General features: G+C 44.6%; 2 protein-coding genes across 5 annotated transcripts; one reads left to right on the top strand and one right to left on the bottom strand.

The window, feature by feature from the left end:
• Positions 1 to 948: 948 nt before the first annotated feature.
• Positions 949 to 2,003, top strand: LOC117145159 (eukaryotic translation initiation factor 3 subunit F-1). The gene has a single exon (XM_033310706.1). The coding sequence runs from the start codon at positions 1,045 to 1,047 to the stop codon at positions 1,885 to 1,887; it is 843 nt and encodes a 280-aa protein (XP_033166597.1). The 5' UTR covers positions 949 to 1,044; the 3' UTR covers positions 1,888 to 2,003.
• A 1,486-nt stretch (positions 2,004 to 3,489) lies between these two features.
• LOC117145158 (uncharacterized protein CG43427) lies at positions 3,490 to 17,768 on the bottom strand. Of its 4 annotated transcripts, XM_033310702.1 has the most exons (11): positions 17,557 to 17,768; positions 16,844 to 17,050; positions 15,261 to 15,403; positions 14,788 to 14,944; positions 12,712 to 13,971; positions 6,966 to 8,046; positions 5,994 to 6,367; positions 4,971 to 5,881; positions 4,658 to 4,857; positions 4,314 to 4,418; positions 4,001 to 4,090 (listed from the first exon to the last, which is right to left on the bottom strand). In XM_033310702.1, the coding sequence occupies exons 1-10, from the start codon at positions 17,674 to 17,676 to the stop codon at positions 4,351 to 4,353; spliced, it is 4,521 nt and encodes a 1,506-aa protein (XP_033166593.1). In that variant the 5' UTR covers positions 17,677 to 17,768; the 3' UTR covers positions 4,001 to 4,090; positions 4,314 to 4,350. The 4 variants fall into 4 exon arrangements, with proteins under 4 accessions (XP_033166592.1, XP_033166594.1, XP_033166593.1 ...); XM_033310701.1 differs by lacking the exon at positions 4,314 to 4,418 and having other exon boundaries at positions 3,490 to 4,090; positions 4,682 to 4,857; XM_033310703.1 differs by lacking the exons at positions 4,314 to 4,418; positions 14,788 to 14,944; positions 15,261 to 15,403; positions 16,844 to 17,050; positions 17,557 to 17,768 and adding an exon at positions 9,270 to 9,327 and having other exon boundaries at positions 3,490 to 4,090; positions 4,682 to 4,857; positions 12,712 to 12,788.
• Between the last annotated feature and the right edge of the window lie 12 nt (positions 17,769 to 17,780).

Here is a 17,780-nt window from a genome sequence, read left to right as displayed (position 1 = left end):
CGCGTTTCGACAATATCGACATAAAGTTTTAAAGATACATTTTATTTTTAAGGCCATAATTCAAATGCCAAGCATTTGTGTATAATGGTAAGTTTTTGTTCAAGCTTGATAAATAATAATTGAATACATATTAAGAATTATTTTTATTTCCATTTTTGAAAATATATATTAAACAGTGTTTTAGCCACTTTTTCATTCCCCGTGTAGCTAACGCATTGAAGCGGAATGCACACAATGATAATTTTTAATAATATTGTTTATTAGAAAACGATATTTAGTAAATGGTTAAGCTAAATCAGCCCGTTGCAGACCAAGGCACTCTAACAAACCTAACATTCTTTATTAAAAAGTCTTTTCGAGTGTTCTTAGTAAATTTAAAATATATTATACCCATTACTCGTAAAAGAGTTTTAAAGATTCGTTAAAGAGCAGGCAATATGTAGAAGGAAGCGTTTCCGACCATATAAAGTATATATAGTCTTGGCCATGTCTTTTCGTCTATCTTTCGGTCTGTCTTTCAGAAACTATAAATGCTAGAAAGTTAAGATGCAGATCCAATAGTAATAATGCTTAAAACTGTAACGGCCACAATTTTATCGGGGAACTCGACTTTAGATTCGATTTGCCCATGACCGTTCAGATGAATAAACATTAAATTTATTGTTGGCAGTGTTTGGGGACTGACGGGCCTGCAAATCAAAACAACACAAGACAATTTTGTTCATGATATAGTGTGCCAAAATAAATTTACTGAGCTGCGTACTCCTACGAATGTTCTTTATAGTTTATAGGTAGTTAATAAATATATTCAAATTTGAAAAGTATTCGATTAACCAAAGCTGGCCACCGATTTTACATCGATAAGACGTATGGCAGATATCGATAGGCCCACGCACGACTGCACCGATAGCTCCAAAAGCCACCAACCCCCACCCACACTATCGATAGGCCCTTTTCTTACATCCCTAAAACATACGCGCAGCGTGGCTGAATAGAAATTATTGCGGAAATTTTCCTTGCAAATCTTGGCCAGCGAAAATTACCATGTCGGCCCTCAATCTGACCGTGCGCGTGCACCCGGTGGTGCTCTTCCAGGTGGTGGACGCCTTCGAGCGGCGGAACGCGGACTCGCACCGCGTCATCGGCACCCTGCTCGGCTCTGTGGACAAAGGTGTGGTGGAGGTTACCAACTGTTTCTGTGTGCCGCACAAGGAGCACGATGACCAGGTGGAGGCAGAGCTGAGCTACGCCCTGGACATGTACGACCTCAACCGCAAGGTGAACTCCAACGAGAGCGTGGTAGGCTGGTGGGCCACCGGCAACGACGTTACCAACCACAGTTCGGTAATCCACGAGTATTACGCCCGCGAATGCAACAACCCGGTGCACCTCACCGTGGACACTTCGCTGCAGGGCGGACGTATGGGTTTGCGTGCTTATGTTTGCATTCAACTGGGAGTTCCCGGCGGCAAGAGCGGCTGCATGTTTACTCCCATTCCTGTCGAGCTGACCAGCTACGAGCCGGAGACATTTGGGCTCAAGCTGCTCCAGAAGACCGTCGGCGTTTCGCCCGCCCACCGTCCCAAGACCGTGCCGCCAATGCTGGACCTGGCCCAAATCTCGGAGGCCTCCACGAAGCTGCAGTCCCTGCTGGATCTTATTCTCAAGTACGTTGACGACGTGATCGCCCACAAGGTGACCCCCGACAACGCCGTCGGACGCCAGCTGCTAGACCTTATCCACTCCGTGCCGCACATGACCCACGAGCAGTTCACCCAGATGTTCAACGCCAACGTTCGCAACCTCCTGCTGGTCATCACGCTCTCCCAGCTCATCAAAACACAGCTGCAGCTTAACGAGAAGCTCACCTTCCTGCCCACCGCCTAGAACGACGGCTGTTGTTGAAGTGGTGATATCTACTAAGGGTGGAATTGTAAATGGATTGTGTTTTTTATGAATGGGTCCACGTAATAAAGTGCTCGGATCGCCAAAAAAAACCAAAACTTGTATTGATTAAACTGGTCAGAATGACATTCCATACTAGACAAAATTTATAAAATTTTATTATCTTCTTTATAACTCAATTGAAAAATTGAATCCCGTGACTCCTACACTAAACGACCGTGTGTCGTTTGTAGGAGGAGGAGCATTCGATTCTACTGAAGTCTCTTAAACACAACAGTATTCATCACCAGGAACAAAATAAATGCATACGCAACGAAAATTTAGCACCCAACTGCGCGTAAAAGAATATGTTGTGTTTCAGAGTCCTTGGTGGCCTTCCTTTACTGTAAAAATAGTAAATATTTATATTCCTTAAAAATTCAAACCTTCATGATCGTGACTTCGGCACACAATAGTGTCGTCAAATTTTGTGACGAAATATGATTACACACTCTATTGAAAACTAGTTTCTTACATTTTATAACCAGCACTTCTTTGGATCATTGTTTGGTATTACCAGGATAAACTTGAGCTACGTCTACACTTTTCTGCGCAATCTGCATGCTTAATCTTTTAGCTTTTATAGTTCATGAGACCTCGACGTTCATGCGGATGGACATGGCCAGATCGACTGGGCTGATCCTTGATCCTCGTGAACTTATAAAACTTACTCTAAAGTGTATAAAGAAATAAACATTTCATATGAAAATTTGTACGACCTATTTAAATATATTCGTAATGCATACTTTTGGGCGAAATTTAAATCTCAGAATGCGGAAGTTTTTTTAAATAATTACTTTAGTTACTGTGTTGCATAAGCAGATACTGGTTCCTCCCAAAAATATATGAACTCAGTTGTAGGTTTTTATTAGACATGTGCGTATGCTTAACTGACATCCATTTTGTTAGCATATTTTTCGGAAATGCGACAGGAAAGGTAAGAGTCATATATTTTAGGAAAATGTAATTAACAATGATAAGTTCAGAAACGTAAAATGATTGTTTCAACATTGAAGGACTGTATGTCCTAGTCATTGAAGTATTAACCCCAAAATACCATAGAATAATTAAAAATGTTCTTCATTGAAATAGTTTATTAAAAAACTACACGAAACTAATGTATATATATCTTCTTTGATGTATTTATACAGAAAAATTATTCATATACCGATCATGTTTAAAAATTAATCATACAATCCAAGATGTGTATAGAATATACAAATTTTCAACTTTATGCGTAATTACAATAAATAAAAATAACGGATATAAGAAATTAAATATTTCGCGTTATATGCTCACCTCATGCAAGTTTAAGGGTATGTATATAATAATATGTACTTATGTTAGTGAGTTGCGTGTGGATGGGTGTTTGTATATAGTTTTAGGTACATTGGATACGTCGTTAGGTATTTTAAGTGGGCTGTAGCGTGTACAAAAAGTTCGATTTAAAAACAAGCGAATTCTCGGGTAGAAATGGTAGAATATGGTGTAAATATAAATACAAAACAATTCCAAATTTTAACACTGTTCGTTTGAAGTTATTCCTTTTTTTTCTTTTAAGTTTCAACACACATTTCAATCGAATTTTCAATCTTACTTAGACATGGAGTACAATTTTAGAGAGCTTGGCATTTAAACATGTAAAATGTATAGCGTTTGATTTATAACATGTAGATGCGTTGTATAAAATTTTTAAATCCGAGTTAAAACATTACATAATTTCGTAGGGTTGCATATAGAAGCGATTAACACTAATCTGAAACGTTTTGGATTTGACTTTGTTCTCAACATATGTAGATATATGTATTGTATATATGTGAACGTACGAATTATCATCTCTATTTAATATCTATGTATTACTAGTACAACAACAACAATCAATGTTGCAAAAGCAACAGAGCAACAACAACCCCAGTTCTATTCAATAATCCGCTTCCGTTTCCTTGGCGGGGGCTCAGTTAGACGCAGCTGAACTTAATGCCGTCATCGCTGGAGTAGCAGTTTTGGCAATGCAGCTTGTGGTTTCGCACCCGGACATCGGTTCCATTGAGGCCATCTCCCAGCTGGACGTGGCAGACGCAACACTTGAAGCAGTTGATGTGGTAGAACAGCAGAAGCGACTCGATGATCATGGCAGCGCCGCGACCTGTGGAATTAGTTAAGGAACTTTTTAGCTTAGCTGCCGGATTAAAGGAGTCACTGAAGCGGCTAATATCCAAAGTTAGCGAAAGTTAAAATTATAAGCTTGTTCAATTCTGTATAATCAGTGCACAATTGCAACAGAAATTGCAACAAAAGTGACGTAGAATACAAATATAACCACCACGGCTTAGATATTATATTCCGCTTCCAGGATTTAATCAATATACCTATAATATTTGTAACTGTTAGGCAGTCTTTTTAAAATTACACCCAAACAATATATTTGAGCGCTTTGTGCACCTGCCGACAATTGTCGTGAGTGCAGCCCAGATCTGTCACAGACATGTAAGTGAGAATGGAAACTTATTGATAAAGAGTTTATAACCAATGGGAAGGAGAAAGCATTAAATGATCGACCAAACCCAACCATGAGACTAGTGAATCCAAGTGTGTTCTATTCATGATCTCATGATCTCTCTCTGTGACAACAAGCCTAGAAGATGCTCCCAAAAATGGACGATGAGTAGAGGGGTATGGGGTTTTAAAGTAGTAGAACAACCACAACACTCACAACCAACGTAGTAGCAAAGTTTACCTAATTCGTCGCCGCAATGGGAGCACTTCTTCTTGCCACTGACGCTGAGCACCTTCTCCTGCCCCTGGCTGCCGTTGCCATTGATGCTGCTGCCATTCGTCGCATTCTTCTGCTGCTGTTGCTGCTGGTAGATGTTGTTGCCATTTACCTGGCTATAGTTTCCGTTGCTATCGAAGCTGTTGGTGAATTAAATGGCATTAAATTCGGGGGTATGTAGAAAGATCATTTATCTAAGATGTAGTGTATAGTGAAGAAGAGTTTTTCTTGTCACCTAGATATTACTACTCACCGCTTTCGATCGCCGATTCCTTTGCTCTGGACGCGCTCCGTCAGAGTTTGTATGATGGAATCGGGCAGTGGTTTGCCCATTGATTTGCTGGCCGGTATAGATCGCCGATTAAGTTGCTCGATGCGTCGCTGCTCCGCCTCCTGCAGTAGCCAGTGGTTGTTATTGTAGAGTGCTCCGCCGTAGTCCGGCATGGATTTGCGCTTTTGCTGCTGGGCGGCCAGCCAAGCCGTATCGCTGGTCTGTTGGCTGTCATAACTCTTCCGCTGCTGCACCTGCACCCATCCGTCCGCGTATTTTGGTTTGGGGGTGGCACTCAAAGCGAGCAAGGTGTTTCTGGACATATTGCTTAAGTTCTGGGCCGACTGGTGATGGTATGCTGGCGCTGTCGGCGCTTGAATGGGATATCCTTGACCGGGGAGCCGTGGCGGCATTGGTGCTCCAGCAATCTTTACCAGAGAGCCACCGTAAGGAGCCGGTGGTTGGCGCTGCCTCGTGCTAACAGCATAATCTGGCTCCAGGCCATGGCCATTGGCGTTCAATTGCATAGCCCTCAATGGCTTTGTGGGCGGCGTTGGCGGCAGCATCAGGCAGTTGGAGAACTCGTTTAGATCCGACATGGATTTGCGGTAGTCCGTGTCCATCTGGTGATATGCATGCAGGGCCACCTGTTGCTGCTGCTGCGGCACATTGGCGTAAATCTGCTGCGGATGCGGCGGTGGCATTTGAACCTGGTGGTGTTGCGGTGGCTGGAAAGCACTCAGCATTCCGTTTCCGATTCCTAGGCCGTGGTGCAGATCCTGCAGCGAGCGCCGGTTGTTCGACATCAGCATCTTGGCTCCGTGTTGCAACTCTCGTCGAGCAATATTTTCTCGGAGCACAAGATTTTCACGCTGCCGTTTCAGTTCCTCTTGCTGTGAAGGAAAAGTTTGAATTATGGATTATTATTTCTTTGCTAATCATTGTTTTTTGTGACCAGATTTATGACTGAGTTTTATGGTCCTAAAACTTGAACCTCTTCCTTACCGAGAAGTGCAGTAGCTCGCGTTCCACCCGCAACATCTCTCCCTGCTCCCGGATCTTATCCTCGATGGACTGCATCTTGGCATTGGCCGTTGCTGTGGCTTCGCTCAATGATTGTGTGGCCGCCGCTGCGGCCGTCGCTGATTCGGTCCAGGACTCGGCGGAGTTTCCCTTGACAGTCTGGAGAAGCGGCGTCTGGGCAGCCAGGAGGCTCTCATTTTGGTATATGACTTCACCCACTTGGGCGGTCGACGGTGGTGGAGGCAATGGCGGCGGTGTGTCCTCTGACTGTGTATCGTTCTCCTCAGAGGAGTTCGTGTAGTGCTCACTGCTCTGGCGCGAGTGGTTTTCAGAAACTCCAGAATCGCGGCTTTCACCTTCGATAGAATTAGACAAATTGCGTGGTTAATATTGGTTTTAGTTTCAATTATGATATCGGCAGCAAAAGTCAACTATGTATATTTAGGAGCAATGGAAGAGGCTAATCAATGAAACAGATATTTATTTGGGTTAATAAACGTAAAGTTTAGTACCCGCATTTGTTTGCAGACACCATACGTTTTTTATACCACTGAACTTTTCATAATTCGCTTAATATCAATTTATGTACTTCCGACTTGCCATATAATCTCATAAAATACCTTTGTTACGATTTTATCGGTAAGAGTTCGAAAACAAGCAGTTTCGTTTCCGTCAGTTCTTTCAACACAAAATTGGGAGAACATTGCAGTCAGAGCTTTGACAGCTCCATGGGCCACGCACACTAAACGGATTATTTATACTTAACCTCGCGGGGCAGATGGGGGCCACCCTATACCCTCTGGCCCAGTCGACACCCTTTCCCCTTCTTTCCCCGCTGGTGATTTGCTCATTACTCTTGTCTTTCGTTTTTATGCCTTGTTGGCTTTTAGTATCGGTTTTCTTCCACACCCATCGTTGGTCTTACAGGCTATGCAAAAACCTATATCGACTCACCTGTATCGGAACTGTCGCAGAGTCCCGCCTTGATGTACAGCTGCTTCTCCAGTCGCCGCTCCTCCTGCAAGAGCTGCGCCATATCCGGAGGCGGGGCCACTGTTAGCTCGAGATAGGTCTCCATGTCGTCGAGATCGCCGTCGGTTTCGATGCCCAGGAAACTGGAGCGCTTGTTGCGCAACTCCTTCTTGATCCGTTTGGTCGAGTTCATCCTCTTGATGGGCGGCGAGGGCTGGGCGGGTTCCAGTTGCCCTTGAAGGTGCCGGCGAGTGCCGTTCGATATGGTCTCGTAGGTGTTGTCCGATGACCAGGTGTCTGTGTTGTGGCCCAGACTGCTGCCTAGTCCATCCAGCTCGTCGTCATGGCCCTCGTCCAGCGGAATCGGACTCTCGGTGGGCGGCGGTGGCGGCTTCTCCTTCGGTGGCTCCATGAGCCCTACTGGCGCTCCCACAGATCCCTGACTAATCTCCAGGCCCGAGTAGAAGATCTCGACATTTTCGTAGACCGGCACCGGCCTTAAATGCTTGGGGGCATCGTAGTAGGGCTCCGTGGCCTTCGGCACTTGGTAGTAGGGCTCTGGTTGTTCCCCCGGTGTTGTTGGTGGCACGGGGTTCGCTGCCGATGTTGCTGCTGTGCTGCTCTCTTTTTGATTCCTGCTGTTGTTGGATTGATTAGGGCTTTGATTATTCTCGTTATTGTTGCTGGTTTGCTTGTTTGGAATGCTTCTCCTGTGACTTATTTGCGTCGCTTGGGTCTGTGTGGTTATCGTCATCGTTGCTATCTGTTCATTATCTACTTCATGCATAGATATAGTCGAGCTGACATTCTCATAGATGGGCTCTCGTCCCCCCTGCATCTGCTTATCGGTTTTATTTGGCATTTCCCCACCCTCGTTGTGTGATTCCCCCTGCTCGTTGGACTCCTCGTCGTGCTGCTCCTCGCAAATTGGTTCTTTCTCCTCCGGCTGAACTCCCAGCTCCTCCTTCTCTTCCCGCTTCTGTGGATGTTGTGCCTTGTCCATTGGCTTGGTTGTCGCCTCGCGATCAATAGCTTGCAGCGCCAATTCAAGAGCTTCGTTGATCTGTAGGGTGGGATGAGGTGGGCGTGACATGGCGAGCGAGCGAGCGAGAAAGCGTCAAAAGCGTGCATGACAGAGAGAGAAAGAGAAAAATGCGCATGGATCGCATGAATTTAAGTTAGTTAAAACATTGGCTGCTGGCTAATTAAAATAAAAACAAATAAAGATAACAAATTTAATTAAATTATGCACCGGTAATTAATTCAACAAAAGCCGAAGGGAAGACAGAACAATGCAATTTTAACGCAATTCCAATGGAATTCCCGGAATTATATATATATTGCCTGATTGATTACCAACTCGATTATCTGGAACTGCAGCAAAGTCATATAAGTACGGCTAATCCCTTACGATGCACTATCGGGTTTTGAATAGTTGAAATAGAATAACTACTGTTATTTATTGAACATTTTACAAAGCAGTCGCAATTTCAGAAGGAGGAGGCTCGTTCCTGTTTTCGCAACTAGAATACGAACAGATTTTGGACATTCTTTTGTTCTTCCGTCTTTTATGTATGTGTACTTATGCTTGACATTTTATCACCACCTTCCGATCCTAACAAGCCCAAATGAGATTCCAAGAACCGATTACATGAACAGGGGAAGCACTTGAGCAAATATGTGCGTTGAGTACGGAAACCAGCCGCTTACCCCTGGTGTACGATCGACACGATTCAACGAACTTGAGCGCTGCAATCGATTTAGTTGGTATCTGTGGGACGTAGTTTAGATACTGTCCAATGCGAATAATTCGCGATTTTATTAGTTCGGTATGCCGTAAAGATAACGCGCTGCAGACACATGTGTGGGACCGAGAATATACGGAACTGCCCCGCCAGAACCAATACCGTCGAGGGTTTAAGGTACACTAAACGTAGGCGCTGCAGCGTCAAATCGACCAACTATTTGTTTCGATACCAAGGGAGGCGGTACATGGGTCTGCAAACCTGCGGGGGTTGGATACATCTGCGCGTCCCCCCAAAGTATGCAGCGCCGAACTGAAGCTGAACTGAAACCCAACTAGGCGGATGAGTGACTTTTGGCATTTTATACAAGTGCTAAGAGGGTAAAACGCAACATGCAATGCAACTTAGACCGTTAGAACGAACACAGGCGAGACAACCAAACAAACAGACAGAAATAAAGGTAGAAAATTAAAAGGAAGAGTGCATACAGCGAAACACAAAACGCACAAAACAGGGGATATGAGATTGAGAGACCGCTTACCTCGGAAATTGTATACTTGCAACAACTTTTGCTGGCAGTAAGCATGTAAACTATGTAACTGCATTAAAAGATAGGTCATATTTTACATTATTTAGCCAACAAATGAGCGCAAGGCATGTAAGAGAAATATATGTACACACGAATTATGTCATAAGGTGAATCAGATAGCATTTGGAATTAAGCCTTAAATAGAAACCCTCAACCTATGGTATAGGGATAGGATCGGGAGACGGCATTACGTAGACATGGGGAAAATCAGGATCCATTGCGTCGTCCACATCCATTGTTGACTGTCGCAACTTCCAATTTTTTCACTTTCTCTGAAGCTTGAACCTCATGCGCAAGTTTAAAAACATTTGACGGATCCGACGTTAATGATATACGCATAAGCATCTAAAATTAACTTTACACAAGATAATCATTTCACTTCTACGCGTATTTGATACACCGTTTGCATCTACATAATGATATCTACATTCTACACCGCGACTAAACTAACCTGACAAGCAGTGAAAGCAGTTGAATTTCAAGCGACACGTAAATTTATTAGCGGCATGTAGAAAAATGAATTTTCAGCTATCAATACTGAAATTTTCTCAGACTGATTTCGATTTTAGTTGAAGTTTATTAATAAAATAGAACAACAGTTATATCTCGATTGTATTATTAATTTGTATAGTACTTTAAATTATTTGGTATGCTTTTGCGATTTTAAATTAATCCTTTCTGTGTAATAGCGCGAAAAGTTTACGATTTTCCCTTTATTTTCGTGTGTATTTTTGTGTATAAAATATATAACCATAAAACATATGTTTAACAATTGTTTATATAAAATCGAATTTTCTATTCGTACATCATTTTTGGGTTTAGTATGTAATTAAATAAAGAAAAACTGTAGCTTACGTAGCTTGAGCCCATAACGAAATGTAAATAAAAACTGAATAATGTCAAAAAAGTACGGAAACCATAGTAAAAATAAATTCGATGAAATTATCATTCGTTGATTATCATTTTCATTGTAAAATGTTCAAGTACCAAGTCGACCAATAAATATGTTAATTTGAGAGAGCCATTTAAGGTCGATGAACAGCTCGGTTATTTTCTGAGCTATTCTCGTGTCGCAAAAGCGCTGGAGAGATCACATACCACTCCGAAATCTGAGGAACTCTAAACACCCAATCGTGTTGATTATGAGATGTTATTTCTCCAGTTTCATGATCTCGTCGTCTAGCATATCGCTTATTTCCTGGGTTAGCGCCTGTTCTGTGGTATTTTCCTCTAATATCTCATTTGTAGTGATCTTTTTTCGAATCTCAATGTTGACAGGAGCAGGTGTCTTGGGCAGAGGCGGTGGCACTGGTTCGTCCTCCAGCTCACTTGCCAAATAGAACTTTGAATTGTCTACCCGAACAAACTCATCGGCATTGACCACATCTACTCCACTCTTGGTGCTGGTGAGCACCACCTTTTTCTCAAGGGTCTCGTTCAGGGTGGGATGATGCTGCGGCTCTTCCTGATGCCCAAAGTTTCTGCGCAGGAAATCAAATATGTTCTTGGCTTTCTTCTCCTTAGTTGGTGATGCATGGTGCTGAGTCTGTTCCGGTGTCTTAGGGAGACTGGGTGGGGAGATCTCCTTGACCTTGATCTCTGTTTCCACCACATGGGTGCGCGCTATTAACGGCTGCTGGGCACTTCCTGAGAGGTGCGAGGGTGCACTTGGTGCATAGCCCGCTCTACTTATTGAATCAGTTCCAGATGCCGAAATACAGCAAGGTTTGGGTATGGGTATCTTGGATTTGCGACCTAGGAGCGGTGTCGAGGGTTTCTCCACCGACTCCGGCAGCGAAGTCTTCATCATCTGACTGCTAGCTTTGCGCTCCTCTGCAATGATCTGCTCGCAAGTGTCCATCAAAGCCTTCGAGTGAGCTGCCCTGACACTGCCAATGGGTGAGCTTGGCCTGTTTGTGATAACAGCATTTTTATTAAGCTTATCACACTTTTTCACCTCCTCCTCACTGATGTCCTGAAACCCAGTGGCCGGCACTGGACCTTTCCTCACATCGATGCTGTCACAAATAGGCTCCTGAGCTGGAGCCAAACAGTCTAGTAGTCCCGCACACAGGGCAATGTCTTCCTGGCTGGGTGGGACGTCTAGCTCCCTTAGCGCTTCTGATTTGTTTTTGCCATCACATTTCTTAACCAGATCTTCGGTCACAATCTGGAAACCAGTATTGGGCTGGGGTGACTTGGTCACATCGATCTTATCACAGGGCATCTCCTCCACAGCAAACTGATCCATTCTCCTGCGGTCTTCTTCGGCCAGTTGGATATCCCTTGGTGCTTCTCTATCCAAAAATTGCTGACACAAAGCCACATCCACTGAAGGCGAGGTGGGTCGTGACGAAGCCAGCTTGAACAAACTGGATTCATTCGGGGAACAGGCTTTCAAGGAAGGTATCTCGCTGGGCGAAGATGTGTGCAGGTACAGTGAGTCGTTGGGTGCTAGGGGATCAAGAGTTTGGTTTGCCCGGGCGCTTATTTTGCTAGGGGGCGTGTGTACAATTGCCTTGGTTTGACCAACAACTGGGGCATAGTCCCCAGAGCTACGATCCACCTCGTCAAGCTGAACTCGTTTCGGGGGCCTTGGAGAAGCAGGTGGTGTGATCTGGGGAATGCGACCCCTGGGCAAAGGTTTCGGCGACATTATGGGTGATGTAAGCGAATTGGAATCGCTCTGGCTGAAGCAATTTGAAAGGGCCTTCACAGTATTTGGCTTGGGCAGCTCGTCGGGATCAACGATGGTCATAGGAGGAGCGCACATCACCACTTCTGGCGAAGGAACCGCTTCCTTAAGAGGATGCTCAGTCCTTACAGTTTTCTTGGGAGGAGCTGGTGGCGTGGGCGGCTTGTCCAGTTGCCGTGAATTAAAAATCTCCACACGCCCATTGATACTGAATTGGGGTGGTGAAAACCCGGAGTTCGTGGGCGAACTTAAAGGATTTATATGTCCCTTAGGACTGGACGCTAGCCTCACAGCCTTGGGCGACATGGGCGGCTTGCCCAGTGGTCGCGGTATCTGGGTGGGAATCGGAGTAGAGGGTGGTGGTGTAGGTATTGGTATGGGGGGATTACTTGGCCGCTTGGTAAAGTCAATGATCTGGGTAAATTGACCCGGCGAAGTGACTATCTCGCAGACCTCTTTCAGATCGTCGTCGTTTTGAAAGGTTTCCTTGAACATTTTAAGCAAATTGCGATGATGGACCATTTCATTGGAGGGCTTTCTACGCAAGTTACAATTGGGAGAGGAGAATACCGTGTTTGGAGTGGATGTGGGATTGGGAGTGGGGCCAGATTTGGACACCGACACCGCTGAAGCAGCTACTACATCAACATCACAAGGACTTATCTTAGCGGGTTCGATAAAATTGTTAGTACAACTTACACTAAATTCCATGTCCCGCAATGGAGGAGCAGCCGCCTGATTGACCGCTTGTGCTGGAACCTGAGCGACTGTTGGTTGTTGGAGGCTTTGTTGAACCGCCGGAAGTGCTGGAGATGGTGGCAATGGCGAGGGATACAGATCTGTCAGCTCATCGAACTCCGCTTCAATTTGGTTGACCGCATTGGCTGCCTCCTCCAACTGGCGCTCCTCGAGCGCCAAGGCGGCGATGGCTGCGTTGAGTTGCTGCTGCTGCTGCAGTTCATCAGTGGTGTCCTCCTGAATGCCGCTGTCGTCGTTGGTGTCTGCCACCGGCGGTTCCTCAATAATAAGGGCAGGAGGAGCTGGTGTAGGTGCACACAAAGTGGTTTGGCTTGGTGGATGCTTCTCTTTCTGTTGCTGCTGCTGCTGGCGCATACGTTCCTCTTCTCCCCTCATGATCTCCAGTTGTCTGGCATCGATGAGCGCCACCAACGGTGGCTTCTTCTGCTCCTCTTTGGCAACGGACTGCTGCAGACTATTCAGACGCTGTTTAAGGGGCGGCACCGGCACATCCACACTCTTGCTGGAACTGAAAGCTTTCCGCTGTTGTTCCAAACTCTGCATGCGATCTCGAATGCTGGAGATGTCACCAGAAAGACGCCTCACCTCCGATTTGGGAGCAGTGGTAGCTGCATTTCCATTGGTAAGACCATCACGAAGTACGAGTTTTGGGGCAGCAGGAGCACCACCGTTGGAAACTTCCGCCTTGGCCTGCTCGAAGATCTCCTTGCGTTTGGATATGTCGACCTTGGGCACGTCCACCTTTTGCTTCTCTACCCCCTCCTGCGTGTCGCTTGGCGATGTCACCTCAAAACCACTCAATCGATCCTCAATTTTAGAGCCTCGCCTCGTGGGATAAGCAATAGGTTCTCCGATCCCCTTGCCGTTGGCATTTCCATTGCCATTGCTGCTGGCCCGTTGAACTCTTTGCTTGTAGTCCTGGATGGCTCCTTCGTAGGTGTATTCACAGAGATCCGGAGAACTGGCTTGCGCATTACTGGAGGACGTATCGTATCCTGGCGAGGAGATGTATTCCCGCCCTGCTGACTTCGAGGAATTCGATGGTCCCGACTGGCCAACGGCCACTCCGTTCCCGTGGTTCCCATTACTACCGTTGCGGTTTATGTGATTCAGCTGCTCATCCACGTTTTGGGCTGTTACTCCAGCAGCTACAGAGCTAGCTGCTCCAATCGCCTTATCCAGCTCCGCCGCATGGTCGCTCTGTGGAGGTAATAGAATTAGTAATTTTTATCTAAAATGTCGGTTAAATACTTAAATGATATTAGAAACAAGAGGACCCACTAACACACTAGTTGTGAGGGATTTTTAAATAGAGTAGTGTTCCATTTTAAAGCTTATTCATTAAAAATATATAAAAGAGATGATAAGAATAATTGATTAAGTATAATCCTATATTTGGAGGTTCTGTAAATGTGTTGTTGGAGTGTTTGCCACTCCATCGATTGTAATTCTTTCCCTTTCACAAACTCAAATTTTATTTCCTTAGCGTTTGCTAAAATGATCTTATCCAATATTTTCCCCTTAAATCTCAAGGATTCTCGTTTCAAAGAGTTAATATAAATTTTTCAGCTCAGAACTGAACATTTTGTGGTGTAGCGGCCAGCACACCTAATCCTAATCAATCCTAAGCTACAAATTTCGATCAGTTTCAATCTTAAGCGCAATATATGTATCTGCCGTCTGCACATTTTCGATTGTTTGTGGTTCATTGATTATTACTTATGATCGGTGTTTTGATAACCACAATAAGGTGGTGCATGTGCGGGCATTTGATTGATAATCTATTTGTGTCGCATCGCTTTGCTGGCAACACTTTCCAATAAGTCTGAGCTTGAGTGGCAGCAAAATACAAATTAGATTTAATTGTTCATTTACTGTAATAGCTTATAAGCGCAGTGACACCATAAATAAGTCTTAATAACGACAATAAAATTAAGACGGAGAAACTGGTACTAGAAATTGGTGCTAAATAGGTCCGTGCTACTATGGCGATGTGCTTCGTTGGTTGGAACTCACCATAACACTGTTATTGTCATAGTCCCCGGACAGGCTGCTCTTTCCGCTGGCACTGCTGGTTCCGATCCCCAAATCACTCAGGTCGTTCGTCTCATCCTCGTTGTACACGGCCAGGGAAGCCAGCTTGGCACGCCCCCGAGGTCCGCCCCTCTCAGCCCTGTGGGGGAATTTAAGTGTTTTAATAGAGTTATACATTCAGGAGGTGCATCACAGGTGTTGAAAGTGGTGTTTAGGGTGGTTTAGGGCGGCTAACCTTGTAGCGACTACCTTGTAGTCTGATATCTTGTAGCGATTTTCGCAAGAACTATGTGATTTGTCTCAATAAAAATCATCAAAGAAACACTGCAATGTCCTTTTCACTTGGATAATATTTTTAAGCATTTAAAAAGAACTTCTCGTCCGTGGCAGGACTCGATTTTGTGGGGCACTTTCAACACGTTGGACGCTAGTTGGAAACTGGGAGTTGTACTTGCCTCTCCTCCATCATTTCGGTGAATGTTTTCGACTTTCGGCGCAACCGATCATGCTCCTCCAGCTCGAGTTTCTTGGTCTCCACCGCTCGATCGATGATGTGTTCGACACGTTTTCGTCTCGATGATTTCCAATTGTCAAGGTTCTGTTTGTGTATTTTCCATTTGTTATTAGTTGATTGTCACCGGGTTGTTTTGTTGGCCATGTTTTGTTTTGGGCAGAAAGGCAGCGAAAGTTTGTATAGAAAACGAAAAGGGGAAATGTGTAAGAGTAAATTGCCATTGTGTTATTCGCACTGGGGAAGTGGCCGAGCCGGAGTAAGTTTCTTTTGAGGGCAATTAAAAAGTTTTGACGCGGCTGCGGAACTACGTGACAAAGGTGAAATGTTTCCGAACCGTGCGTAAACTTCGCTCAGTTGCATGGCAGTCGTTACCGCAGTAAAGAATTTACGATCCAATTTTTAATGAATCAGAGAGATGTGCCACTGTTTAGATTACACAGAGAGATCTTATTCCACGTCTAAAAAACCTGATTTTTTTAGTTAAATTTATCTGGGAAATATTCTTGATACTATATTAAAGATTTTTAATCACAAAAGCTGTCTCTGGTTTCCTGGTTTGACTTACAGTTAAAAAGCTTCCGGTCGACCGCGATGATTTCGATAGATCTGCAATTCTGATTGCTTAATTTTAATTTAAGCGAAAAGAGAGCAACCTATTCACGAATGCGACTAAGCGGCATTTGATCTTCCTTTCCAAACAAAGTTGGTTGCCCAGTTCCAAGACGCCGTACGCATTTTAATGGATTTCTTCCATTTTTCTTTTTGGCGCACATCCGTAACTGAAAGCTTCGCCTGGGAACCTATGATATTTCGAAAAACCTTATGCCCATGGAACATTGATCAAGCGCCAAAAGGCACTTTAAATGCAGCGGCTGCATCAAAACGGCTGATTCGGTAATTAGTTAGGTACAGTCACGTCAAAGGCAACTCTTTGCCGGGGTTATGGCAGCAGCAAATTTGCATGTAACACACAACATTGTGCAAGGAAAATAGAAGTGGGCAAAAAGCAGGCGACGAGGAAAAAACTATCAACAAAATATAATAGTGATTATGCAATGCAATATCTTTTTGTCCGCTAACGGGCGACGTGCATTGGAAACTGGAGCGACCATAACGAGCCATGTGCTATGTGCCATGCCCAAGTGATTTCGCTTTAGTTTATCCGGGGCGATAGGTTTCCAACGGCTAGCCAACGAAATCCAACAATAAAAAAAGAGAAAGACCAGTTTCGGAAGCCGATTCTTGAATTCGTTTTTACTAAGTGAGCCCGATTAATTTTGTCGATTAGGATAGATAAATAATTCTAGTAGACCTGATGAGCTTAATGAGGCACTTCCTTAAACACTAACGCATAAATTAACTGTTTTCACAATATTCACACTATCGCATGATCGTAAAAGGTCTGAACAGTCTAGCCTTAGTCTAGCCCTTTTTAAGGGCCTATCAACTAATCAGTGCTACGATTCACGGCCCATTTATCGAGCGGCCGTATTCCGCTAATTTGTACATGTGATATGGACTTACGTTCTGCCACTCCTCTGGCTCCTCCTTCTTCACCTCCTTCAGCTTCTTGACCTCCTCGGCCTTCTTCAGTTGCTCCTGCGCGGTCTGGTAGAGGTTGCAGGGCTTGATCTGGACGAACTGCATCGGATTCTTCGAAGGAGCGGGAGGCGTGGGCCGCGTCACTCGCTGCTTGGTCACGTACGGTGTGGGATCCGGAGAGGTTACGGACTACAATTAACAATAAGTGCAGTAAATGCAATAAAATTTCTAATTAGCATGAATTGCTTCAATTGAGCGGAGTTGTGTGGGGCGGGAAATCAAAAGGGAGAGTCAAATGCATATGTCAGCGGACAGATGTCCAGGGTGTGGAGTCATTGATACTGCTTCCACATAAACGTGTGGGCAGTAGCCTATATGGCTGCCTTTTCTGATCTTAAATTCCATTGAATTGCCTATTAAGCTGCTGTCCTTGATCATTTTGATTGTTTTAGTATTAAGTTGCAAAAAGCATTCAGCAGCTTATGTAATACTGGGAAAGACCTCGAGTCCCTACTTTTTCATACATTTAGTTCTGCTCAAACGAACGCATTAAAAATTGAAACATTTTCGAACTGTGTATGTCTTAATATTCAGTTATTAGATAGTAAAAATGTATGAAAGGGGAAAGAAAAGCATCCACAACTGCACATAAATATGGTTATGGTGGGCAGGTTTAAGCGCAAGGGAAAACTCACCAATTTTTTGCCGCAACCATTAGTGTCCCCGCCATTTGTGGACGACGTGGCCGATGTGGCCGATGTGGACATGAGGTCTTCCCTGCCCTCCAGCACGACCTCCTGATCAGTGGTCTCCATTTGGAGCTCCTCGATGGTGCAACCTGTCTGTGGATATGTGTCGTCTGATCTATGCTGCAATTTCGCCCTCCGTTGAATGTTGTGTTTGTTGACTGATCTCTGCT

This window comes from Drosophila mauritiana, chromosome 3R (assembly GCF_004382145.1).
Source record: "Drosophila mauritiana strain mau12 chromosome 3R, ASM438214v1, whole genome shotgun sequence".
NCBI classification, from domain to species: Eukaryota; Metazoa; Arthropoda; class Insecta; order Diptera; family Drosophilidae; genus Drosophila; species Drosophila mauritiana.
This window is presented reverse-complemented; position numbering and strand designations above follow the sequence as displayed.